This window comes from Mauremys reevesii, linkage group 1, assembly GCF_016161935.1.
Source record: "Mauremys reevesii isolate NIE-2019 linkage group 1, ASM1616193v1, whole genome shotgun sequence".
Classification (NCBI taxonomy): Eukaryota; Metazoa; Chordata; order Testudines; family Geoemydidae; genus Mauremys; species Mauremys reevesii.
The window spans coordinates 360327909-360354519 of NC_052623.1; the positions used below are offsets into that span (position 1 = coordinate 360327909).

General features: G+C 57.5%; 1 protein-coding gene across 3 annotated transcripts in view; it reads left to right on the plus strand.

Annotated features, from left to right (window-relative positions):
* MAPK8IP2 (mitogen-activated protein kinase 8 interacting protein 2) overlaps window positions 1-26611 on the plus strand; it is an 82973-nt gene that overhangs the window by 45923 nt on the left and 10439 nt on the right. For 2 of the 3 annotated variants that reach the window (XM_039520342.1, XM_039520344.1), the window contains exons 4-8: window positions 4340-4445; window positions 5622-8183; window positions 8994-9069; window positions 9539-9711; window positions 21325-21434. In XM_039520342.1, coding sequence (XP_039376276.1) covers window positions 4340-4445; window positions 5622-8183; window positions 8994-9069; window positions 9539-9711; window positions 21325-21434 — 3027 coding nt within the window. The remainder of the gene's footprint in view (window positions 1-4339; window positions 4446-5621; window positions 8184-8993; window positions 9070-9538; window positions 9712-21324; window positions 21435-26611) is intronic. The other variant, XM_039520343.1, reaches the window with a different exon arrangement.

The following is a 26611-nucleotide window of genomic DNA, read 5'->3' on the forward strand; positions in this document are numbered from 1 at the left end:
TAACAAGCACTGCCTGGAGGTCCCTCCCTGAGGGACAGGAGGGCCCAGTCGTGATACGCCCTGCGAGGGAGACGTTCCTTTCTCTCTCACTAACTCCCTTGTTGGTGTTAATTCCCCTGGCTTTTGTTCACAGCCGACCCCAGAAGGGGAGAGGCTTGGAAGTGAGCCGGCCGGAGGGCCAAGGCACAGGAAGAGGCAGCAGGCCACTCCAGAAGAGGAGCAGCCAGTGGCCGCAGAGCGTAGGGGAGAGAGCTGCCAGGCCACGCCTGGCCATGAGGAGGTGCCAGCAGTGGGCCAACCCCTTCAGAATGGGCCTTGAGAGTATCAAACATTTCTTTCCACCCTCGATTGAAGCCTTGCCACATCTGGATCCACCCACTGTCGGGGAGCAATGGGGCCCCAGCCCTTCCCCGGGGGCGATTCCCAGCCGGATCCATCCCCCTGTCAGGGAGCGACGGGCCCGGGCCCTTCCCCGGGGGCGATTCCCAGCCGGATCCACCCCCTGTCAGGGAGCGACGGGCCCCGGCCCTTCCCCCAGGGGTGATTCCCAGCCAGATCCATCCCCCTGTCAGGGAGCGACGGGCCCCGGCCCTTCCCCGGGGGCGATTCCCAGCCAGATCCATCCCCCTGTCAGGGAGCGACGGGCCCCGGCCCTTCCCCGGGGGCGATTCCCAGCCGGATCCATCCCCCTGTCAGGGAGCGACGGGCCCCGGCCCTTCTCCGGGGGCGATTCCCAGCCGGATCCATCCCCCTGTCAGGGAGCGACGGACCTCTGGCCCTTCCCTTTGCGGGGATTTCTGGCCAGATCCCCTGTCAGTTGCTGAGAGAGTTGAGATTCCATATAAATTATTCTTTCTTTAATTCTATCCCATTATCCCGAGCTCCACTCCAGGTATCACCCTGATCATTTATTTACTAATTTCCTGCTCAAGTAATCCTGGAGGTCTCCTGCCTCTTGTGTGTATCTGCAGACTGGGGTCGTGTGCCCTCCTTGGACATCACGCAGCCACGCCGGGCAAATTGAGCGGTTTGCATAGCATTCTGGAGAGGAGGCGCCCAGAGTTAAATCTGGTGTCCCCAGGGCTGTGGAGAGAGGGACTCTCCTTTCTCTGCTCCCCAGAACAAGGTGGTCTCTGGGAGTGTAGGATCCTGGGTGTCTCTGCTCAGCCTTCCCCTGCTCCAGGACATGATCCCTTAGGACATGCAGCATAGAATCTCATTGGCTTCATCTGCAGCCATATTCCCTGCCAAACTCCGGTCTGATTCGCTGCCCTCCGGTCATGCAGCAGAACCATGGCTGCTCTCCATGTTTCTCTCCCCATCACAGATCTGTGCTCCGGGATCTGTCCCCAGCTGGATTCGCTGGATTTGCCCAATCTCTTCTTGTTTCCTGCCCACATCTCTAATCTCTCTCAGACCCAGGATTAGAGCTCTATCCCCTCTTGCACTCACAGCTCCTCTCAGAGTCTAATCTGCAAATGTCATTAAACCCTCCTGTGCTGGGGCCGGGGCTAAGCCAGACGCTCCCCCAGGTCCCTCTCTGCTGCTTCCAGGACAATTTGTTTACAACCTTTCAGCAAGTCTTCAGTGACTGTGCCCCAGCCAAGCCCCCTAGGAGATGCTGTATCACACATGTCTGCTGCTGACACAGCTCTGGCCCTGCAGGTGAATACTAGCAGTAGAGTCACCCAGTATGTCTGGCAAAGCTGATTCTGAGCAACTTGCAGCACTGCTACCTCCAGCCCATCCTCGGTGACCTTTTCTCGTAAGGGCCCAAACTGCCCCTGGACTCCCTTTGCTGTCAGTAGATGAAGGGACTCAGTACCTCACGCAGCTTGTACCATTCTTCTCCTGCGGAGCGAGGCAGGGACAGTCATTGCCAGGATCATAGAATCACAGGACTGGAGGGGCCCTCGAGAGGTCACTAGGCCAGTCCCCTGCACTCAGGGCAGGACTAAGGATTATCCAGCCCATCCCTGACAGGTGTTTGTCTAACCTGCTCTTAACCATCCCCAATGACGGAGAATCCACAACCTCCCTGGGCAATTTATTCCCGTGCTTAACACCCTGGCAGTGAGGAAGTTTTTCCTGATGTCCAGCCTAAACCGCCCTTGAGGCAATTTAAGCCCATTGCTTCTTGTCCTGTCCTCAGAGGTTAACGAGAACAATTTTTCTCCCTCCTCTTGTAGCAACCTTTTATGTACTTGAAAACTGTTCTCATGTCCCCTCAGTCTTCTCTTCTCCAGACTAAACAGACCCAATTTTTTCAATCTTCCCTCATAAGTCATGTTTTCTAGACCTTTGATCATTTTTGTTGCTCTTCTCTGGACTCTCTCCAATTTGTCCACATCCTTCCTGAAATGTGGCTCCCAGAACTGGACACAAGACTCCAGTTGAGGTCTAATCAGCGCGGAGCAGAGTGGAAGAATTACTGCTTGTGTCTTGCTTACAACACTCCTGCTAATACAGCCCAGAAGGATGTTTGCTTTTTTGCAACAGTGTCACACTGTTGACTCCTATTTAGCTTGTGATCCCCTCTGACCCCCACAATCCCTTCCCACAGTTCTCCTTCCTAGGCAGTCAGTTCCCATTGGGTATGTGCGATCATTCTAATCACTTTTTTTGAGACAGAAACACTACATTTGCTTTGCCCCCATCTCTGAGTCACTGCTCACTTCTTGGTGCAGCATCGTCTTGACTCACCAACTGTCTGGACAGGCCGGGGTCCCAGTACCCAGTGGAGGTCACCGGGTGAGAACCAGGCGCAGATCTGAGTATCTCTGCTATTGCACAGCCCTGCAGAGCGGGATCCACCCCCCGCTTGTCCTGCTTTTCCTCAGTGGAGTCATAACAGCCTCATCGCATTCCCCTCGCCCCATCTGCAGCGTTTGCCTTTGTTCTGCTGTGTGTGTCTGTGTCTGTGTCTGTGTATGTCTGTGCATCTGTGTGTGTGTGAGTTTGTGTCTCTGTGTGTGTGTGCGTGTGTGCGTCTGTGTGTATGTCTGTGCATCTGTGTGTGTGTCTGTCTCTGTGTGTCTATCTGTGTGTCTGTGTCTCTGTGCGTGTATGTGTGTCTGTGTCTGTGCATGTGTGTGTCTCTGTCTGTGTCTCTGTGTGTCAGTCTGTGTCTCTGTGCGTGTGTGTGCATGTGTGTGTCTGTGTGTCTGTCTATCTGTGTGTCTGTGTCTCTGTGCATGTGTGTCTGTGTGTGTGTCTGTGTGTTACTGCTTTTACAGATCCAGACTAACACAGCTACCCCTCTGATACTTTTGTGTATATGTGTCTCTGTGTGTCTGTCTGTGTCCCTGTGCATGTGTGTGTGTCTGTGTCTCTGTGCATGTGTCTGTGTGTGCCTGTGCGTGTGTCTCTGTGTCTCTGTGCATGTGTGTCTGCGTGTGCCTGTGCGTGTGTCAGATTGTCAGGGGAAGATCGTGTGGTGCTGGCAGCATGTCTTGCATCAGTGTTTCCTCACCTGGAGGACTTGTCCTCTGGGGGACACAAAGCCTGATGGGGGGAGCCAATGGACCTCTGGGTTCTCTTTCAAAGTCTCAGCTCTCAGTGTAACAAGACAGTCTCTAGCTGTTACACGTGTGGTGAAAACCTTCCCATTGTGACCCTGGGTGCCCGATGCTGAGTTTGCAGAGAGCCGAAAACAATCGCTGTGTGGTGTGAACTGCCCCATTCCTGTCAGTGGTGCTAACCCAGCTGGCAGTGCTGATCCTGTCCCTGGTGTGGCTGGTTCGCTCCCCCCCAGGCATGGCAGCTGGAGCACTGGGCGTCTGGGGGGTGGGGGTGGGGACAAGGGGCTAGCTGGGGGAGGGAGGGAACGTGTGGGGTTAGGGGGTTGACAGGGTTGCTGACTCAGGGCTCAGCTTTCAGAGTTTAGGAGACGCTGTCTGACCTGTCGTTCACCCAGCATGTGCAGCGGCAGCCGGGGGTCATTCCTTGCGGGGAGCTCGTGTCTGAGTGGTGACAGAGGGGCCTTTGGCAAAGACCTGATCTGGCTGCATGTGGGCTTAGCCTTTGCTTCCCCTCAGAGCAGAGGAAGGCTCCAGACTTTGGCCGGCACAGCTCTCTCTCTCTCTCTCCCCCTCTCCCCGGCCGGGGTTAGAGGCGGGATCCCCAGGGGCTTTTGCTTCTTGTGTCACTCGCGGGGTGTTGTACTATCCCGAGCACAGCCCAGCTTTGCCGAGCTGGGAGTCCTGGAGCCTGGCCGGCCGATACCTGTCACGCACTGTCAGTGTAGACGTGGCCTCACTTCCTTGTTCCCCGTCCTCCCTCGGCCTGGACACCTCCTGCCCTCATGTCTAAACTCACCGGCTCTTCTTTTTCTGACCAGGATTCCCTGAACAACAATGGCAGCTACCCTCCTCCCGCCCCTGCTCAGCGGGCCACCTGGCAGGAGAGCCTTCTCCACTCCTCCTCCTCCTCCTCCTCACACACTGGTGAGCATACCCCTCCCTCACCCGCTACAGCCCCCACCTGCACCAGCAGAAGGGCTGCGGGGGCTTGTGCATCTGAGCTCAGCTGTGTGGCTGCCCTAAAAGCCAGGCTCTGCTCTGGGCCCTGGGGATGGGGAGGGAAACTGAGGCTGGATGTTCAGGGGATGGAGGGTTCCAGGCCCAGCTTCTCCCCCAGGGCTGTGTCTGAGCTCTGTGTTGGGGAGATTCGTGCTTCCTCTGCGCCTCCTCCCCACGCTGCTCCCCTCGGGCGGTTTCCAGGGCTGCCCGATGTCTGGGAGCTCGGCTCGTACCCAGAAGGCTTTGCTCTCAGTCCTTGAAAATGGGACCCAAGTGTGACTGCTGAGAGTCCAGGGCTCAGAGTGGGGCGGATGGACACAGGGGCCTGTGGGCTCAGTGACGAGAGGGCCCTGGAATTCAGCATTTCCCAAGATCCCACAGAATGTCGTATTTTTGCTGCACCAGGTTCCTGGCACCATTTTCTGCCTGCAGCTGCCTCTGGTGCTGCACCTTTCCCCACAAGGGATTGTTGGGCTGATGACAGTGCCTGCTGCCAGCACTGTCCTACAGCACCAGGCGGAGGGGGCCAGGGAGCCAACCGCGCAGGCTGGGCAGCCCAGCTGCCTGGAGAACAGAGCAGCAGCCGAGCTCTGGGGAGCGGAGAAGGTGAACCGCTGAGCCCACCTCCCTGGCACACGTGGGGCAGGGGAAGGAGACTCTAAGCCGAGCTCCCAGACACCAGCCTAACTGCGGAGGCCCATAGAGCTGGGTGCCTGGAGAACACGGCAAAACAATCCGCCCTCCACACTGGTCATCGCTGGGAAGAGTCGCTGCCACGTTGTGCGTCAACGCACTGCCGAGCACACGGGCCCTGGTTGCTCCTCTCTGGACTGGCACTTAGGGCCTGTCTTGCTCATCCCCGGGGCGCAGCCTGGGGACCTTCCCCTCCAGCTGGTGAAGATGTGGCTCCACAGAAGGAGCCGAGCCAGCTTCTCCCTCCTCCCACGTGCGTGGGGCACGGTCCAGCAGGGATCCGAGCTGCGCTTGGGGACTCTCCTGCCGGCTTTCCCAGGGAAGCAGAGGGAGGATGCGGGACCCGAGCCAGGGGGGCGGGAACTGGTTCAAAGTTCTAATCTCCGGCTCTTTGCTTTTTCTTTTCAGGGCACCTGTCTGCTTCTCACCCTTGTGTCCAAGATGGCCCCTGCCTGGACAGTCAGAACGGCCTTGGGCTGACCCCTGAGGAAACAGGGCAGGCCCAGACTCTGCTCAAACCCTCCTTCTATGACTTGGAAGGCAACAGACATGAGTCTCGGGCATATGGTAACCAACCGCCGGAGAGAGCCGGGGAAGATTATAATATGAATATCATCTCCTCTGCACCATGCTCACCACATTCCCCATCTCATCTCTGCCAGCCGTCTCCTAAACAGTCTCTCTCTCCAACAGGGCCTGCCGCTCCTCCTAACATAGCCACTCACTCGGAAGCCAGCAAGGAGCCCCGGACCTGCGAAGCCAACTCCCGGCAGCCCAAAGCCCCCGAAAGTGACTGTGCGAAGCTCAAGCCCGAGGCAAACAGCGGCAGGGAAGGACAAAAGCCCAATGAGGAGGGTCCCCCAGCAGATGGCACTGGGGGGGAAGCAGGCCTGGCTCTTAGTCATGGCTCCCCCATCGCCCTCCTTGGCCAGTCCAGCACCCCACTGTCTGAGGAAGAGCTGCCCAAGGGCTATGGAGACAGTGAAGTTGGAGTCTTCTCTGATCGGAGCGATGGGGCAGGGGGGTGCACTCTGGGGGCCTACGTCTGCCTGAGGGGGCTGACAGAGCAGCTGAGCTCTGAAGGGGAGGGTCCCCACTGCAGTAGGGCTGCCAGCATGCGTGGGCTCCCTTCAGGCTCCTCCGAGACCACGTCTCCGTCGTCCGACCCGGGCATTGAGGCAGATCTCACCAGCAGGAACTCAAAGCAGTTCCTGCCCCGCAGCCGGCACAGTGACGACCTCAGCTCCCCAGGTTCTGACTCAGATGTAGAGGGGGAAATCGAGGCAGCTTTCGCTTGTGGTGGCCGCCTGGTCAGCAACATGATTTCCTCCATCTCGGAGACGGAGCTGGATCTGAGCAGCGACAGCAGCAGTGGCAGGTCCTCCCACCTCACTAACTCCATCGAGGAGGCCAGCTCCCCCACCTCGGAGGCTGAGCTGGAGACAGAGCTTGAAGGCCAGGGGCTCATGGGCATCAAGGACTCCCTGCTGCTGGATAAGTGCAAGGAGGAGACCCTGGAGGGGGAGCTGCCGGAGAGCCGCTTGAGGGACAGGAACATGGTCAGGAGAGAGAGTCTGGCCGACCTGAAGATGGAGGGTTATTACGACACCTTGAACCCGGAGGACTCTTCCGCCCCCATCGACCAGACAGATGTGTCTGGGTCCAGTCCCCTGGATCTAAAGATTGACCCGGACCACAGCCTGGAGAGCATCCGCCGCTCCTTCTACCTGCCCATCGGGCCCAAGCTCCTGCCGGAGGTGGATGACGAGGGTAACAGCGAGTACGACTCTGACTCCGAGTCGGAGCCTGACCTGAGCGAGGACTCGGACTCACCCTGGCTGCTCAGCAACCTCGTCAACAAGATGATCTTGGAAGGCTCGTACCCTCTCAAGTGCCCGGACGAGTGCTTCCAGCAGGCCCATTCCCTCTGCGACACCATCTCCCCAGCCTCTGACCTGGAGCCCGAGATCCTCAGCGAGTCCCTGGACGTGCAGCCCAGCTTGCGGGACTCCCCGGGGAGCGAAGCAGAGCTGGCCAAGCTGTCCTGCTCCCAGCAGAGCATCGAGCTGGTGGACATGGAGACTCTGCGCAGCTCACTCCAGAATGCTGAGGACGAGAAACCCACGAGCACGAGCCCTGCCACAGAGTCCTCGCCTCCAGGAAGTGACTCGGGCCCTTATTTATTCATGAGCAACCCGACCAATGACACTATCACGCCAGTGTTCCTGGGGCACCCCCTCTCCATCGACAGACTGGGCAGCTCGGGGGTGCTGGCAAACTTTGGCTGCTGCATGGGGCCCATCAAAAGCTTCCCTTTCGCCTCCCCTGCCAGGACAGAGGGCTCGGACCCAGCGTCCAGAGAACAGGGCACAGAGGTGGAGCCGGCAGCTGGGCCGGAGGATTGGGCCATCGATAAGGACCTGGACTCGGGGATCCTGGAGGACAATGGCATGATCGATGACATCCGGTTAGAGAGCCTGGGCCCGAACCCTGACGCCTTCCTGCCCTTGCTCGACGTCTCTACGGCCAAGACCAACCGGTGCTTTAACCTGACCTACTCCACGGACGAGGATGACGTGCCCTATTTCGGCAGCCTGAAGGGCTCCCCCTTCCACGATGACATGGAGAGCTTCGAGGAGGACCTGCCACTTCCTCCGCCCCCCGTGGCCCAGGAGCCGCGGCCGCTGGATGAGTCCCTGGTCTACGACTCCATCAAATATACTCTGGTGGTGGATGAGAACACGCAGCTGGAGCTGGTGAGCCTGAAGCGCTGCACCTCGGTGCTGAGCGACGACAGTGACCTGCTGAGAGCCTGCGACAACTGCGACCTGGAGGATGAGGACGCGTTTGGGGAGGGGCTGACAGCACAGGATGCGCAGAGCTCCTCGGAGGACTCCTCCCCCGAAGCCGACCTCCAGTTCTCCAAGAAGTTCCTCAATGTCTTTGTCAATAGCACATCCCGCTCCTCCAGTAAGTACCAATTCCCCTGCCCGCCCCAGAGAGGGGTCAGCCATGTCCATCCCTGTAGGAGAGTCACACGTCCAGACTGGGCCACCCCTAAACCTACTTCTCTCTCCAGGTAGGGCCCTTGCCTAGCCCCCAATGTCTAGACACCTCATTCTCTTCAGTACCTGTGTGCTCACCGCACCCCGGAAGGCAGGGCAATGCCACACTTCTCACTGTACAGACACAGACAGACAAAGGCTGCATCTACCCTGCACCGCGTCCAGACGACGAGGGTGTGAATTGCAGGGCGCACCAAAGAGCTGGTCTGTAACTGCCCCGTGTCACACTGCGGGCAGAACTCAAAGGTACCTAGTTTGTGTTAACATCGTCCTCTTCAAACAGGACTGCGTTAGCATGGACGAGGTACCTTCGAATCCCTGCCAGCAGCATCCACGAGGGCAGTTCCGCACAGCACTTGGGTATGTGCTGTAATCGCATCCCCGTACGCTGACTGCGGGGCCCTGTCGATGAGTCACACAAGAAGTCTGTGATGGAGCAGGGTTAGTGCACTAACTGCTGGGCCATCTTCCTTCCTTCCTTCCTCTCACCACAGCCTGGGGGGGGCTGAATTGAGAGAGGAAGGGCAGCCCCGACTGGCTCTGACCTGGATGTTCTCCCTGAGGAGCGAGGCCCGAGTGGCTCGGGGCCAGGCATTCCCCGCTTAGGAGCCAGGCCTGAATGGTTCAGGTCTCTTGTCCTTTGCTTGGCTGGCGAAGGTGTCTCCTGCGTGTCCTCCTCCCGCCGTGCTGCAGTGACCTCTCCTCTGCTCCGTAGGTACAGAGTCCTTTGGGCTGTTCTCCTGCATGGTGAATGGGGAAGAACGGGAGCAGACTCACCGGGCTGTCTTCAGGTGAGAAGAGCACCCTAGCCTGGACCCCAGGGCCGCACCAACGCTGCCCCTCTGGGTGCGTGGCCAGGAACGAGTGGGGGTCTACCTGACACTGAGAGGAGGAAACAGCTTCAACCCCAGGGCTGAGCAGCTGATAAATACACAGCCCCAGGGCCACGAACGGGGGTGAGGCAGGCAGCGTGCCTCGTCGGGGCAGCCCCACCGTTTCCTGTTAGATACGTTTATAGGATAGGGGCCCAGCTGGTGCCAAGGAGTCCCGAGTCTGCCTATGATTGTCCTGCCCCCTGCTGTGGCGGAAAGGCCCGAGGGGGCTGCTGGGAACCGGGCACGGTGCCTCTGGCTCCTGTGTGCAAGCGCATCCTCGCCCGTCTTCACCTCTGTCTCTCTCTTTCTCTCTCACGTTTCCTCTGCCCTCCTCCCGCACCCAACGCCCCTTCCCCCATCCTGGCGCCGCCTCCTCTGCTCGCAGGTTTATCCCTCGCCATGAGGACGAGCTGGAGCTGGATGTGGACGACCCGATCCTGGTGGAGCTGGAGGAGGATGATTACTGGTACCGAGGCTACAACATGCGGACTGGAGAGAGAGGCATCTTCCCGGCGTTCTATGCCCACGAGGTGGTGAGCCAAGCAAAGGAGGTCATAGGTAGGCATCTCCCCTCCCCTCCCTCCCTGTGGTGCGGGAGCCCTGAGCACCTGCAGCCCTCAGTGCTGCCACGGGCCCTGCCGGGACAGCAATAGCCAGCTCATGGCACTGCCACAGTTTCAGGCAGTGTCCAAGTGGGTGGCAGGCTCGCAGTGACCCAGAGCGCTCTGCTGCAGATGGGGAGGGCTGCCAGGGAGACCCTCCCCACATAAACCCCCTCCCACCCTCTCACAGACACGCCCACCCAGATGGGTGAGCATTGACCCCATCCTGCTGCCCCAATGCCCCTAGATCATACTGTGTAATCACTGAGAAAGCAGCCAGGAATCCCCCACTCACCCCCCTATCCCCACCAAGAGCCTGTCCTGGGCTCTGGAGCTCTGAGCGGCCAGCAAGGAACAGAGCGAGAGCAAACCCACAGGCCACTGGGGTCGCTTGACAGCTGCAGGCTGAGTGCAGCAGCAGAAGCTGGGAGTGGGTGACAGGGGATGGATCACTTGATGATTCCCTGTTCTGTTCATTCCCTCTGGGGCACCTGGCACTGGCCACTGTCGGTAGACAGGATACTGGGCGAGATGGACCTTTGGTCTGACCCAGCATGGCTGCTGTTATGTTCTTATGAGCAGAGGAGGGCGTGAATCCCTATGGAATGTCCCGAACATTCAGAGTCTGTGGAGGGGTCAGGCGAGCACATGGGGGGCAGCTATCAGGGGAGCAGACAGTTGCACAGGAGGGCCTGCAATGGTGCAGCAGTTGGGTGATGGAGATTGGTTGTTGATGGTCCAGGCTGCCCAGTGCATAGTGGTCCCGTCTCTGAGTGGAGACCACCAAGGATCCACATCTGTTCGGTGCTCTGGGAGCCTGAACAGCTGCTGGGGTCTCTGCCAGAGGCAAAGGGCGCCCAGCTGACTCTGGCAGGTGTTTCTGTCTGCACAAGTACCTGAGCCCATCAGAGAGACACAGCTCATGGGATGGTGGCAGGAGAGGAAGGCATGGAAGGAGAGGCAGTGGGGAATAGGTGCTGATCCCTGCAACACCCGCTGCCCTTGCCAGGAGAGGAGATGTCTGAGCGGAGAGCTCCAGGGAGGTGAGCGCGACAGGGAGTCATCAGCGAGACAGAAGCATCGTAGTGAGGAACCTGGCCAAGAGATCTGTGACTGAAGCATATGCTGTGCCAGGGCAATTGATGCTTCAGGCAGGACGGTGAGGGTTCCCCAAAGCATGCTGGGAAGCTCCTGTGAATGAGAGTCCACGTGCAGCAGGTTCAGGGCCCTGGTGAGAGGAGTGGAGATGGGGGTGACACAGGGAACTTCCAGTGACCTTCCAGTGCCTGCCTGGCACCTGTGTGGGGGGGGAGTCTTAGGAGCTGCATGACTCCTGTGCTGAGAGCCAGCCTAGCTCTGACCGTCTCCACTAGAGCAGGAGGAATCCTAGTCCCTGGCAGACAGGGCCCGTAAGGAGGCTTTCAAGCTGTCAGGGAAGAGAGAGTTTTCCTCCATTCCAGTAATGGGGCCGGTCCTGCCCCGCAGGCGCAGTAAAGCAGCAGGTGGAGTTGCTCTGACCCTGGCGCTGCAGAAGAGCCTGAATGGACTGAAGTGTCTGTACCCAGAGCTGGGAGCAGGGAGACGGGCCAGGCGATAGCCAGCGTAACACGGCGCTGGGAGGCTGCAGCTCGTAGCCGGGCTGGCAGGCTACAGGGGAGGGGCAGCAAAGGAGTGACCGCTCCAGGGAGCTGCAGTTGGACAGCGCAGGATCCTCGGTGTTAGGGACCAGGGAAAGCAGCACGGCACAGACACGCCCGCTGCAGCCTCCAGGCCAGGAGCAGAGTGAGTCAGACCCCCTGGCCTGGCTGTGGGGTTGTGGGAACTCCAGGTTTTTCTTCCAGTGACTGCACATGTCCATTGCACGTTAGGTGTGTGTGCACCCAGTGTGCCGAAGACAGAGATTTGTCCTGCAACAGGACCCATCGGGGCAGTGCAGGCAGCCTATGTCGGCCCCCAGCCGAGGCCATTGGTGGACAGAGCTGCCCCGACCCCCCTTTGGTTCCTTCTCATTGCCTGGGGTTGGTGGGCGGAGTATCCCACACACAGGAGCACACGACCCTCTTGCTCTGAAGGGGATTATTTCCCATTGTAAATCATTTAGAAATCTTCCTAGGCAGTTTATAGGACTCAGGTTTTGTCCTAGCCGGTTTTTTCACTTTTGTTCTATTTTTACTAGTTTGCTCTGGGTGTCAGGTGCCTGGGACCTGGACTTAGCAATGCGTTAGTCTCCTGGTTACCAGCTCTGCTGTCCGTACAGTAGCTATGCCCAACAGGGCTCCTCAGCGCTGCTATTTAAAATGTTTGGAGAGGACCGTATCAGAGACAAGAGCCACAGCTGCAGGGGCTTCAAGACCAGAACTCAGAAGTCAAGGGAGGCGAGATGCCGAGACTTGCGGATGGAGTGTGCTTTACGTCCCGCTTGGATCCCGGGCGATCCGTGCAGGGCAGCAGCTCGGACGTGCTCCCGGGCGATCGGTGCAGGGCAGCAGCTCGGACGTGCTCCCGGGCGATCGGTGCAGGGCAGCAGCTCGGACGTGCTCCCTGGCGATCGGTGCAGGGCTGCAGCTCGGACGTGCTCCCGGGCGATCCGTGCAGGGCAGCAGCTCGGACGTGCTCCCGGGCGATCCGTGCAGGGCAGCAGCTCGGACGTGCTCCCGGGCGATCCGTGCAGGGCAGCAGCTCGGACGTGCTCCCGGGCGATCGGTGCAGGGCAGCAGCTCGGACGTGCTCCCGGGCGATCGGTGCAGGGCAGCAGCTCGGACGTGCTCCCGGGCGATCGGTGCAGGGCAGCAGCTCGGACGTGCTCCCGGGCGATCGGTGCAGGGCAGCAGCTCGGACGTGCTCCCGGGCGATCGGTGCAGGGCAGCAGCTCGGACGTGCTCCTCCTGACTTGTTGGACTCTCCTTGTCAAGCAGAGCTCGATAGAAGACGACATTCTCCCTCTCGGGGGCCCATGACCAAGAGGTAGAAGAGCTTCAGAGCAGCCTCTGGAATAGAGGTCTAAGAAAACCTCCTCTGGGGCCACCAAGGAGCATTGTTCTGCCTCGGCTGATACCTTGCAGAGCCGTTTCGGTGCTGAGGGTAGGGCATGAATTCTGGCTTGGTGCTCCCGGGTGCTGAGGGTTAGAGACTCCTGTGTTGGAATTGTCGACTGTGGTGCAGTCCTTGGTACCGCTGAGAGTGACACCAGCTATACCATATCATGGAGCCAGCCTCAACGTCAGCACTGCCGCACAGGGCCGTGCAACCAGCCACACCAGAGGTGTCTGAAGCAGCCAAGGACCTTTTGTGCCTCTCAGTCCTGGACTCCCCCAGGCTTCAAACTGACCTGGACACTTTGGCACCTCCTCTTTCCACGGTGCAAACGCCAGCGCGGCTGCCGGTACCAGCATCAGCGCCCACTGTCACTGCCAGCGCCACAGCCAGCCCTGACCTCAGCGTCAGCTGTGAAGACGCCACTGGTGCAAACTCAAGGATGACAGCTGGCACTGATCACTCCTCAGCTGCAACGTTACCTCCACCCATCCGCCCCACTCCGGTTCCCCAGCAACTCCCGCTTGGTGCTGGGCCATCCTGTCTAGTGGACAGTTCCAACTGTTTGTTGGAGTTGGAGGTTGGATCATGTGTCTCCTGTTTGTATTACAGGAGGTCCCAGGTTTCCCCCCTCCCATTCTTGTGCATGCCAGGCACAAATGCATAAGTAGATCCAGAGACAGAGCTTCTTGGAGTCAATATAATTGGTCTCTTATGCCCCGTCATGTTCCATGTTGATTTTATTGGCCATGCCATATGCCTACTACTTTGAGATCAGCCTCTCCCATTAAATCTAACTCTAGGTTGCCTCAAAGGGAGTCAACTGTGCCTGATACCGATTCCGGTACCGACCTCAGTACCACCTTTATCGAGCACGTGTCTCCTTTGGCACCTGAGTCTCTGCGACTGGACCATTGGAAACTACCAGCGCTTACTGAAGTCGCTCCGACTCCCATAAATACGTACTCATCATCCCCAGATGGGGCTCTGGTTTGGGGTTTCCTGATGACCGGAAAATGTATCAAGTATTGCTACAGAGGGGGGCTCATTCCATGGGCATACAGGTGGAGTTAGTTCAGAAAAAATCACCACAGATTGGTGGACAGCTCCACACAGCCACTCCAGACAGGGTGGCATTGTCCATTAATGATGCTATACAGGAACTAACACAGATTTTCTGGCAGACACCCTCGTCTTTGTCTCCCATGGCTAAAAGGACTGAGAGTAGGTATCAGGTCCCCTTACAAGGGCATGAAGATTTTTACTCCCACCCGACCCCCAGGGTCTTTGATGGTCACTGCAGTTAGTGAGAAAACTCAAAACCTACCCCCTAGGACAGAGACTTGAAAAAGTTGGACTTATGTGGTCAAAAAATGTATTCAGCACCAGGACTGCAAGTTCATGTAGCCAGTCATCTAGCACTCTTGGCTAGGTACAATTTCTCGAACTGGGATATGACGATCATGTGCCTGGAAAAACTGACAGAAGCCCGAGAAGGAGTTCCAGGTGGTGCTCGCTGAAGGCCCTTGGGTGGCAAGAGCATCCCTCCAAGTAGGTCTAGATTGGCTGACTCCGCAGTCAGAGTGATGGCGGTAACCATGCGCTCCTGTTCTTCGCTGCAATCTAATGACATATTTGTGAAGTCCAACAAACAATTGAAGACCTGCCCTTTGAGAAAAGAATCATCTCTGAAAAAATGGACAAGGCTCTACGTTCGCTCAAGGATTCTAGAGCGATTTGTGGGTTCTTGGGCATCTGTGCTCTAGTACCAAAGAGGAAACGGTGCCATCCTCAGCGCCAGCAGAGACAGACATTCTGTCTCCCCAACAACCTGACCAGGCTAGAAGGAGACCTAAATCTTAGAGAAGGAGCCCACCTCCTCCTTCCATCTCTGCTTCTTCTCAGCAACTCTCTAGTTTGAAGCAGGCTCTTTGACTCTTCAGTTGAGGCCACCATATCCATTCATGGGGCTATTCCTTGTCCCACTGCTCCCTTTGGAAACAGGCTGTCTCACTTCCTCAGTGCTTGGAGTGCCATTGCAACAGACTGGTGGGTGCTAAGAACTGTGGGACTGGGCTACACGCTGCAGTTTCTCTCCATCCCTTTTCAGTGGCCAATCTCATCAGGCTATTCTCAAACAAGAGAACAGATTCTACTCTGGTTAGGAGTCATAGAGGAGGTACTGGCACAACACTGGTGAAGGGAGTTTTACTCTCGCTATTCCCTCAAAGCAAAGTCCAAGGGACCTGAGGTTTATCTTCGATCTAGGAAACTTTAATAGATTCATCAAGAAGATAATATTTTGCCTGGTTTCCCTGGTTCCCCGTATCCTTTCCATAGATCTTGTTGATTGGCATGGTGCTCTCTGCTTGAGAGACGCGGATTTTCACGTGGCTATCCACCTGGGCCAAAGAAGGTCCCCCAGGTTCATGGTTGTACATGTTCACTACCAGTTTACAGCCCCCCCTTCGCCCTGTTGTGAGCCCCAAGTGCATGGCAGTGGCAGCTGCTTACCTCTGGAAGATCAGTGTTCAAGTATTCCTGTGTCTGGACAGCTGGTGAATCCAAGGCTGCCCCAGATAGCAAGCAGAGGACAACAGACAAATCCAGTCCCAGTGTGACACCTCAGTCCTGTACTCTGCAAAGGATAGAGTTTATCAAGGCAGTTCTCACTTCGACAACAGCCTACATGCCTCAGACCAGGTTCCAAGTGACTCTGGACCTGTGCGCCGCGCTCCCAGCTCAACCTCAGACTCCTGTAAGAAATTGCCTGAGTCGCCTCGGGCATGTGGCAGCTTGTGCATACATGACTCGGTATGGCAGTCGTCACCTGAGGTGTGTGCAGGGGTGCCTGAAGTCTCTCTACCATCCATCGAGACATCCACTGGACATGCTAGTTCACACGCCTGCAAGGGTTCTAGCTTCCTTGAATTGATGGGTGAACCTGTCCAACTTGTGCAGGAGAGTTTTCTTCTCACCGCCTCTTCCCTCCATGAGCCTAGCCACAGAGACATCCTCCTTAGGCTGGGGAGCACACTTACGAGATCTCTGAACCCAAGGACTTAGTCAGATCCGGAGCTATCCCTACACATAAATGTTCTCAAGCTTTGCACAGTATAGCAGGCAGGCCAGGTCTTCCTGCCACACATCAAAGGCAGCCCTCTGCACATCCACATGGACAACACCACAGCCATGCTTTATTTGAACAGACATGGCAGTGCCATGTGTGACAGGAAGCAGCGAACCTTTCAGAGTCTTGCATCAGGCACGCAATAATGCTCAAAGGGTCACACCTTCTGGGAATACAGAGCCGCCTTACAGACCATCTTGGCAGGTCCTTCAGGATGGGCCATGACTGATGTCTGAAAACCAAAGTGCTCCAGTTGCTGTTTCACACTTGGCGGACACCTGTAGTAGATCTGTTCACCATAAAGCAGATTAGGAAGTGCCATCAGTTCTGCTGCAGGGCAGGTTATAGTCCGGGCTCCTTCCTGGACGGGCTGCTATTCCCAAGGAAGGACAGTCTACTCTGTGAATTCCCTCCCATGCCTTTAATTCCTAAGCTGATTCTCAGACTCAAGCAGGACTGCACCAAGTTGATCTTAATAACCCCTGCTTGGCCCAGGCAGCGCTGGTACCCAGGGTGGCTCCTCCCCTTATACCCTGCACTGGGAGCACAGTCAGACCCCGGGCACATGTGCCACCCCGACAGGAACCGCTGTGGGGACAGCCTCCAGCTTCGGTGCACTGGGCGCGCACACACCTAACGTGGAATGGAGACGTGCAACACATGGCGAAGAACAGCTGCCACGGACAGAGGAGTAACCGTTCTGTATTGCTCTTGGCAGTGTGGCTATCTACCCCCAGAGCAGTGCTTTCCAAGCTGTGGTCCATGGGCTCGTGGGGGTTCGCAGACTATCTCTAAGATTTCCAAAGGGGGCCACACCTCCATTTGAAATGTTTAGGGGTCCGCAAATGAAAAAAGGTTGCAAACCACTGAGTTAGATGGAATAAAGGGGCCAAAGAGTCAAAGGTGTTAACATGACCCTGAAACCATCCAGATTAAAGAGTTTTAAACAAGGTCTGTGGGTGGGTACACAGAGACCTCCACCTGCTTAGTACATGGCGAACAGAGCCTGACAACTCCTTTGAACTCTTTCGTAAAGACACAGAAAAGAAGGAAACCCAGTTAAACTGTTTGAAATGCAAAGTATTGAGTAAGGCTTTCATTTCACAGCACCCCGGGTTCCCTTTCCCTTTAGCCGCAGAGAGCCTCTAGCAGGAAAAGATCGTGTCTGGCAGCCTCTTACCTGGTTCTATCAATGGTGTCATAGAATCATAGAATCTCAGGGTTGGAAGGGACCTCAGGAGGTATCTAGTCCAACCCCCTGCTCAAAGCAGGACCAAACCCAACTAAATCATCCCAGCCAGGGCTTTGTCAAGTCTGACCTTAAAAACCTCTAAGGAAGGAGATTCCACCACCTCCCTAGGGAACCCATTCCAGTTCTTCACCACCCTACTAGTGAAAAAGTTTTTCCTAATATCCAACCTAAACCTCCCCCTCTGCAACTTGAGACCATTATTCCTTGTTCTGTCATCTTCTACCACTGAGAACAGTCTAGATCCATCCTCTTTGGAACCCCCTTTCAGGTAGTTGAAAGCAGCTATCAAATCCCCCCTCATTCTTCTCTTCTGCAGGCTAAACAATCCCAGTTCCCTCAGCCTCTCCTCATAAGTCATGTGCTCCAGCCCCCTAATCATTTTTGTTGCCCTCCGCTGGACTTTCTCCAATTTATCCACATCCTTCTTGTAGTGTGGGGTCCAAAACTGGACACAGTACTCCAAATGAGGCCTCACCAGTGCTGAGTAGAGGGGAATGATCACATACCTCGATCTGCTGGAAATGCCCCTACTTATACAGCCCAAAATGCCATTAGCCTTCTTGGCAACAAGGGCACACTGTACACTGTTGACTCATATTCAGCTTCTCATCCACCATAACCCCTAGGTCCTTTTCTGCAGAACTGCTGCCCAGCCATTCGGTCCCTAGTCTGTAGCAGTGCATGGGATTCTTCCGTCCTAAATGCAGGACTCTGCACTTGTCCTTGTTGAACCTCATCATATTTCTTTTGGCCCAGTCCTCTAATTTGTCTAGGTCCCTCTGTATCCTATCCCTACCCTCCAGCGTATCAACCACTCCTCCCAGTTTAGTGTCATCTGCAAACTTGCTAAGGGTGCAGTCCACACCATCCTCCAGATCGTTAATGAAGATATTGAACAAAACCGGCCCCAGCACCGACCCTTGGGGCACTCCACTTGATACCGGATGCCAACTAGACATGGAACCATTGATCATTACCCGTTGAGCCCGACCATCTAGCCAGTTTTCTATCCACCTTACCGTCCATTCATCCAGCCCAGACTTCTTTAACTTGCTGGCAAGAATACTGTGGGAAACTGTATCAAAAGCTTTGCTAAATTCCAGAAATAGCACATCCACTGCTTTCCCCTCATCCACAGAGCCGGTTATCTCGTCATAGAAGGCAATTAGGTTAGTCAGGCATGACTTGCCCTTGGTGAATCCATGCTGACTGTTCCTGATCACTTTCCCCTCCTTTAAGTGGTTCAGAATTGATTCCTTGAGGACCTGTTCCATGATTTTTCCAGGGACTGAGGTGAGACTGACTGGCCTGTAGTTCCCTGGATCTTCTATCTTCCCTTTTTTAAAGATGGGCACTACATTAGCTTTTTTCCAGTCATCCGGGACCTCCCCCGATCGTCATGATTTTTCAAAGATAATGGCCAATGGCTCTGCAATCTCATCGGCCAACTCCTTTAGCACCCTCGGATGCAGCGCATCCGGCCCCATGGACTTGTGCTCGTCCAGCTTTCCTAAATAGCCCCGAACTACTTCTTTCTCCACAGAGAGCTGGTCACCTCCTCCCCATACCGTGCTGCAGAGTGCAGCTGTCTGGGAGCTGACCTTGTCTGTGAAGACAGAGGCAAAAAAAGCATTGAGTACACTAGCTTTCTCCACATCCTCTGTCACTAGGTTCCCTCCCTCATTCAGCAAGGGGCCCACACTTTCCTTGACTTTCTTGAGGAAAAGAGAAGTCTTGGAGCTGGACTGGAGCTGGCATTGCTGCTGCTGCTAACATCCAATATCAGCTCCCAGAAGCCAAAACAAACCCACAAGGGGAGGGGAAACAACAGCAAAGGGAGAAAACGCGGCATCTGCCTCTGGTGCTGACTTGCACTTGCAACCTCACTGCTGGGAAAATACAGGCCCAGCACCCGGTCTGAGCAGCCTCTCTGAGCCCGGCAATTTCTACCAGCATCAGGAAGTTTATGGCAGTGGCTCTCAACCTTTCCAGACGACTGTTCCCCTTTCAGGAGGCTGATTTGTCTTGCGTACCCCAAGTTTCACCTCACTTAAAAACTACTTGCTGACAAAATCAGACGTAAAAATACAGACGTGTCATAGCACACTGTTACTGAACAATGGCTGACTTTCTCCTTTTTACCATAGAACTATAAAACAAATCAACTGGAATATAAATATTGTACTTACATTTCAGTGTATAGTAGATAGAACAGTATGAACAAGTCATTTTCTCTATGAAATTTTTGTTTGTACTGACTTTGCTGGTGCTTTTTATGTAGCCTGTTGTAAAACTAGGCAAATCTCTCGCTGAGTTGACGTACCCCATGGAAGAGCTCTGCGTCCCCCAGGGATACGCATACCTCTTGTTGAGAACCACTGGTTCAGGGCACTGCTTTTAGCAGACTTTTTCTGGTCACAGGTTCACAGCAGTGTTCCAAACTACGCAGTCTTGGCTGGCTAAGCCAGACTCTTGTTAGACAGAAGGGAGAGGAAGGAGGAGAAACGAGGCAGGGAAGGGACAGGACACGCTTTGGGGGAACGGGGGAGATGACGTCTCATGTCCCAAGCAGTGTCCAGGATTAGGCTGGAGCCGGTGATGAGATGATGTCATCTGGGTCCCTCCTTCCGGCCCGGTCTGGTCAGGCCCCCTGTAAGGATCGGGATCTGGGGTCCCAGGAGGTGGTGAGAGGTGCAGCCATGATTGGGAAGCTTGCTGCTTCCCCTACTCATCTGTCAGTCCCCTCTGGTCATTTTCACCCTCCCCCCGATCTCTTTTCTTGTAAGGACCCCAGAAGCTGGTGAAGGCGAAACAGCCCCTCGTTATTGTGTGCACCAGTTAGATCAAATTTCCAGCACACCGATTTCAGTGCCCGGATTTCCAGTCCCACACTTCTCCTGCAGCAGCATGATCTTAACCCGGCCCGGGAGTTCTGCCAGACGCCCTTTTGGTTTGGGCTAATTCAGTCGCGCTCTTTTCTGCCCCTTTCCCCACCGACCTTTGTTGTCACAGTTTCTGTGCCACCGTATAAATTTGCCCTCCCTCTGCAGCTGAGCTCACAGCTGGGGTAAGCTTGTGCCCCATTATCACACCAAGTACAGGAGCCCTGGCCTCCCACCCGGGCTCGCGTGATGCAGCGGGGGCTCCAGCGGGGCAGGAGTGGCACTGATAGGGAGTAGCCTGTGGAGAACAGACGATAGGGATCTGGGAGCAGAGCCTCGTGGGGGCTCCATTAGGTCCAGGCTTGTTTAGCGTCTTCACTAGCCCGTTGCTGGCACGTACAGATGGTACTAAGTCAAGTACATACAAGGAGGAGGGAGATAAATTGTTCTTCTTAACCTCTGAGGACTGGACAAGAAGCACTGGGGTTAAACTGCAGCAGGGGAGGTGTAGGTTGGACATTAGGAAAAACTTCCTCACTGCCAGGGTGGTTAAGCACAGGGATAAATTGCCCAGGGAGGTTGTGGATTCTCCGTCATTGGGGATGGACAAACACCTGTCAGGGATGGGCTGGATAATCCTTAGTCCTGCCTTGAGTGCAGGGGACTGGCCTAGTGACCTCTCGAGGCCCCTCCAGTTCGGTGATTCTGTGATTCTAAATCAGAAGAAGTTGGGAACCCAGTGGGGCTGCGGGAGGTCAGAGCCCTGGGCAGGAACAACCCAGCCCAGCTCCTCAGAGGGAGAAGGAAGCCAGAAGCTGGCCTGGCTGAGAGCGACTGAGGGAGCAGCACAGCGGTCAGGTGTTTCCTGGGGCTGCAGTGGGGGGAAAGGGCACTGCTGTTATGGGGCAGGTTTTGGTGCGAGGGGTATCTCAGAGGAGTGGGCTGAAGCTCCTTGGCACTGAGGGGCACTGGGAGGAGTTGGGGTCCGTAGGGCAGGGCACTAGAGAACGTACCCGGTGGGTTCTTCCTGTCTCTGATGTGCATGCTTCTGTCAGCCAATCAGCAGGCAGCTCTGCCTCCCGGGACGCCAGCACTCCCTAGTGCCCAGCCCGCCTGCAGGTATCCTGCGACCCTGCTTCCAGCTCAGCGCGTGCAATGCCTCTGGCTCCCTCCCCACTCAGCGGGGGGCTGCTGGCTGGGATAAGCCCCTACTCCCCCCCGATCCTTTGGTGCTGATGGGTTTCTCCAGGGCTTGCATGACTCTGTTTTCAGGGATGAAGAGGAACCCTTCCTGGGTGGAGAGGTTCAACGTGCAGTTTCTGGGCTCTGTGGAGGTCCCGTACCATCAGGGAAATGGCATCCTGTGTGCAGCCATGCAGAAGGTGAGGCAACACACTCTGCAGGGAGCCTGCAGGGGGCGGGCCAAGCAAGATGGGTAGCTGGAGTCAAGGGACATGACTTTGTACTTCCCAGGGAATTGATGTGATAACCCAGCAGCATTGGGTTTGGGGGGAGGGGCCTCCTAGCTGCCTCGGTCCAGCCTCTCCCAGCAGGGGGCGCCATAGGGGATGAGGCAGGATCACGGGCTGTGGGGGGTGCTCCCAGTTACCCCGGTCCCAGCCTCTCCCAGCAGGGGGCACTGTGAGGAGCAGGGCAGGCGCCCTGGCTGGGGGGGGTGCTCCCAGTTACCCCGGTCCCAGCCTCTCCCAGCAGGGGGTGCTGTGAGGAGCAGGGCAGGAGCCCTGGCTCGGTGCGGGGGAGGAGGCGCTCCCTGCTACTCCAGTCCCAGCCTGTCCCAGCAGGGGGTGCCATAGGGGATGAGGCAGGATCACGGGCTGTGGGGGGTGCTCCCAGTTATCCCGGTCCCAGCCTCTCCCAGCAGGGGGCACTGTGAGGAGCAGGGCAGGATCACGGGCTGTGGGGGGTGCTCCCAGTTACCCCGGTCCCAGCCTCTCCCAGCAGGGGGCACTGTGAGGAGCAGGGCAGGAGCCCTGGCTGTGGGGGGTGCTCCCAGTTACCCCGGTCCCAGCCTCTCCCAGCAGGGGGCACTGTGAGGAGCAGGGCAGGAGCCCTGGCTGGGTGCGGGGGAGGAGGCGCTCCCTGCTACTCCAGTCCCAGCCTCTCCCAGCAGGGGATGGGGCAGGAGCCCTGGCTGGGTGGGGGGGAGGAGGCGCTCCCTGCTACTCCAGTCCCAGCCTCTCCCAGCAGGGGGTGCTGTGAGGAGCGGGGCAGGAGCCCTGGCTGTGGGGGGAGCTCCCTGCTACTCCAGTCCCAGCCTGTCCCAGCAGGGGGTGCCATAGGGGATGGGGCAGGATCACGGGCTGTGGGGGGTGCTCCCTGCTACTCCAGTCCCAGCCTCTCTCAGTAGGGGGCACTGTGAGGAGCAGGGCAGGCGCCCTGGCTGTGGGGGGTGCTCCCAGTTACCCCGGTCCCAGCCTCTCCCAGCAGGGGGCACTGTGAGGAGCAGGGCAGGCGCCCTGGCTGTGGGGGGTGCTCCCAGTTACCCCGGTCGCAGCCTCTCCCAGCAGGGGGCACTGTGAGGAGCAGGGCAGGAGCCCTGGCTGGGTGCGGGGGAGGAGGCGCTCCCTGCTACTCCAGTCCCAGCCTGTCCCAGCAGGGGGTGCTGTGAGGAGCGGGGCAGGAGCCCTGGCTGTGGGGGGAGCTTCCTGCTACTCCAGTCCCAGCCTCTCTCAGTAGGGGGCGCTGTGAGGAGCGGGGCAGGAGCCCTGGCTGGGGGCGGGGGCTCTCCCTGCTACCCCAGTCCCAGCCTCTCCCAGCAGGGGGTGCTGTGAGGAGCAGGGCAGGAGCCCTGGCTGGGGGCGGGGGCTATCCCTGCTACCCCAGTCCCAGCCTCTCCCAGCAGGGGGCACTGTGAGGAGCAGGGCAGGAGCCCTGACTGTGGGGGGTGCTCCCAGTTACCCCGGTCCCAGCCTCTCCCAGCAGGGGGCACTGTGAGGAGCAGGGCAGGAGCCCTGGCTGTGGGGGGTGCTCCCAGTTACCCCGGTCCCAGCCTCTCCCAGCAGGGGGCACTGTGAGGAGCAGGGCAGGAGCCCTGGCTGGGTGCGGGGGAGGAGGCGCTCCCTGCTACTCCAGTCCCAGCCTCTCCCAGCAGGGGGCGCTGTGAGGAGCGGGGCAGGAGCCCTGGCTGGGGGCGGGGGCTCTCCCTGCTACCCCAGTCCCAGCCTCTCCCAGCAGGGGATGGGGCAGGAGCCCTGGCTGGGTGGGGGGGAGGAGGCGCTCCCTGCTACTCCAGTCCCACCCTCTCCCAGTAGGGGGCACCATAGGGGATGGGGCAGAAGCACCGGCTGTGGGGGGCGCTCCTGGCTACCCCACTCCTGGCCTCTCCCAAGGGTGGCAGCATAATAAAAGCCAGTCAAAATGGTTTTATGGGAAATAGGGCTTGTCAATCAAATCTGATATAATTTTTGATTATGCAAAGTTTGGTTGATGAAGGGACCTGTTGACATAATGTACTTGGCCTCTGCAAGACATTGGACTTTGTACTTCAGCATGTTCTGATAAAGAACAACAGAGCACTGCTATAAAATCTGTACAGCCCACACTAAACCATTACTGACCGAGCTGGAAAAGTGATTGTGAGTGGGGAATCAGCATCCAGTGGCTGTTTCTAGGGGGGTCCTGCAGGGATCTGCTCCAGGCCCAGTGCTACTCAGTATCTTCATCAGTGATCAGGAAGAAAACAGCAAGTAATGGTGAGTGACGTTTGCAGAAGATACAGACAATGCTGGACCAGTACATTGTGGTGGGGCCGCTCAGGTCCCAGAGTACTCTCTGCTGCACTGAACCACATGTTTTAACACAGCAAAATGCAAGAGCAGGCTTTAGGAGCCAAGGATGGCGGGCACACTCGTAGGCGGGGGGACTGGACTTTGCAAAGCAGTGACTCTGCCAGGGGCTTACAGGTCGTGGTGGAAACCAGCTGAACGTGAGCTCCAGGGCGCTGTAGGGTGACCAGACAGCAAATGTGAAAAATCAGGATGGGGGGGAGGGAAATAGTTGCCTATCTAAGACAAAACCCCTAATATCGGGATGGTCCTGATAACATTGGGTCGTCTGGTCACCCGTGGGAACTGAAAACCATTGAACAAAACCACGGGCCCTGTAGGTGGTGGAAGCCAGGCATTTGATTGCTATTGTTACTCCAAGCCTGGGGCTGCTGCCGCAGCCCAGCACCCTGGTTCCAGCAGCCGTGTGTGAGCTCCCAGGGTGATGTTGTCGCTCAGAAAGCCAGTGCAGTCCCCAGCCATACGAGGGGCAGAGTAGTGAGTCGTGCAGAGGTGCTGCCACCATCAGTCAGACAGTCCTGGGAGGAAGGGCGGGGCCCAGTTCTCGTGTCCACACATCGAAAGGGTGTGGAGAAATGGGAGAGGGTCCAGAGAAGAGCCAGCAGACTGACTAAAGGGTGAGAGCTCAACAGAGACGGTGAAGGGGTGACTTGGCCGCAGTCTGTTTACAAGTATCTCCCTTGGGAGAAGGGTTTTGCTAGCTGACAGCTCTTGAGTCTAGCAAAGACACAACACATCCAGTGGCTGGCAGCTTGGAGCTAGGCACATTCAGCTTTTACCAGTGAGGGCAGTTAACCACCGGAACAATTTACCAGGGTCCTGGTGCCTTCCCCCTCACTCGGAGATTGGGTGGTTCTTCTTCGAGTGATTGCTCCAATGCATTCCAGTTAGGTGTGCGCGCCGCGCATGCACGGCATCTCGGAACTTTTTTACCCTAGCAACACCGGCGGGCCGGCTGGCGCTCCCTGGAGTGGCGCCGCTATGGCGCTAAATATATACCCCAGCCGGCCCGTCCGCTCCTCAGTTCCTTCTTCCCGCCGTGACGGCCAGTTGGAACAGTGGAGCACAGCTTAGCTGACCTCCACTTCCCTAGCTACTCGTAGTTTTTTCTCGTTCTGTTTATAGTGGTAGTTAACTCTGTTTGTTTGTAGAATAGTATAAGTATTTATTTTACAGGGGTTGGGGTTTATCCCCTTCCCCTCACCCGGGGCCGGGCCCGGTGCCCGGTCCACAGGGTTTTTTCTACTGCTCGGCCGGCCACAAGCCGCTGCCGACAAGAGATCTTCTCCTAAGTGCCTTGAGGGATCTTACCTCACAGATAAGTGCCGCGTTTGTGAGGTCCTTAATCCGTGAACAAAGGGGAGCGGGGCTTTCGTTTTGAACAGCTCCTGAGGGAGGCAGCTCTTGCTCCTCCGCTCTCGGCGCCGACCGCTAGTTCGTTTTCACGGCGCGCTCCCTCGGCACCAGACCGCCGGTGCCGCCAAGGCCTCCTGGCACCACCGTCGCTGACTCCGACGTACCCTCGGCATGGACCTCCCTCCTGGAGGATGAAGAGTTACTCCGGCCAGGCAAGAGCCGTTGAGTCCGGTGCTGGAAAGCTCCCCGGTATGCACCGTGGTCGAGCTCGCCCGGAAGCTGCGTCCGAGCCGCTTGCTCCGCAGCCGAGCGCTACGCTCAGTCGGATTGCCCGGCACCGATGTCTGCCGCGGCACCGACAATATCCGCACCTTTCACTCCGGCCAGGCAAGAGCCGTCGAGTCCGGTGCTGGAAAGCTCCCCGGTGCGGACTGTGGTCGAGCTCACTCTGACGCTGCGTCCGAGCCGCCTGCTCCTGATAACATTGGGTCGTCTGGTCACCCGTGGGAACTGAAAGCCATTGAACAAAACCACGGGCCCTGTAGGTGGTGGAAGCCAGGCATTTGATTGCTATTGTTACTCCGGCCAGGCAAGAGCCGTCGAGTCCGGTGCTGGAAAGCTCCCCAGTACGGACCGTGGTCGAGCTCGCCCGGACGATGCGTCCAAGCCGCCTGCTCCGCAGCCGAGCGCTATGCTCTGTCGGATCGCCCGGCACCGATGTCTGCCGTGGCACCGACGATATCCGCACCTTTCGCTCCGGCTAGGCAAGTGCCGTTGAGTCCGGTGCTGGAAAGCTCCCCAGTACAGACCGGGGTCGAGCTTGCCCGGAAGCTGCGTCCGAGCCGCCTGCTCCGCAGTCGAGCGCTATGCTCCATCGGATCGCCCAGCACCGGTGTCTGCCGCGGCACCGGCAGTATCCACACCGTTCGCTCCGGCCAGGCAAGGGCCGTCAAGTCCGGTGCTGGAAAGCTCCCCGGTACGGACCGTGGTCGAGCTCGCCCTGAAGCTGCGTCTGAGCCACCTGCTCCGCAGCCGAGCGCTATGCTCCATCGGAACGCCCGGCACCGATGTCTACCGCGGCACCGACACTGCCCGCACCATTAACTCCGGCCAGGCGAAGGCCGTCGAGTCTGGGGCTGGAACGCTCCCCGGTACGGACCGTGGTTGAGCTCGCTATGAAGCTGCATCCGGGGTGCCAGCTATGGTCGAGCTCACTGTTCCCTCCACGCCGGAGACAGTGTCCACGGCGAGGGGGCTGATTGCAACGGCAGCATCTACGCTGCCGCAACCCCCGGCACCGCCGGTGGGGGTTGCATAGTCGATGGGCAAGCCTGCCTTCATCAGGCCACCCTACCTCGGCACCGCACAGCGGCACCGTTCAGGGTCGCGGTCCCGCA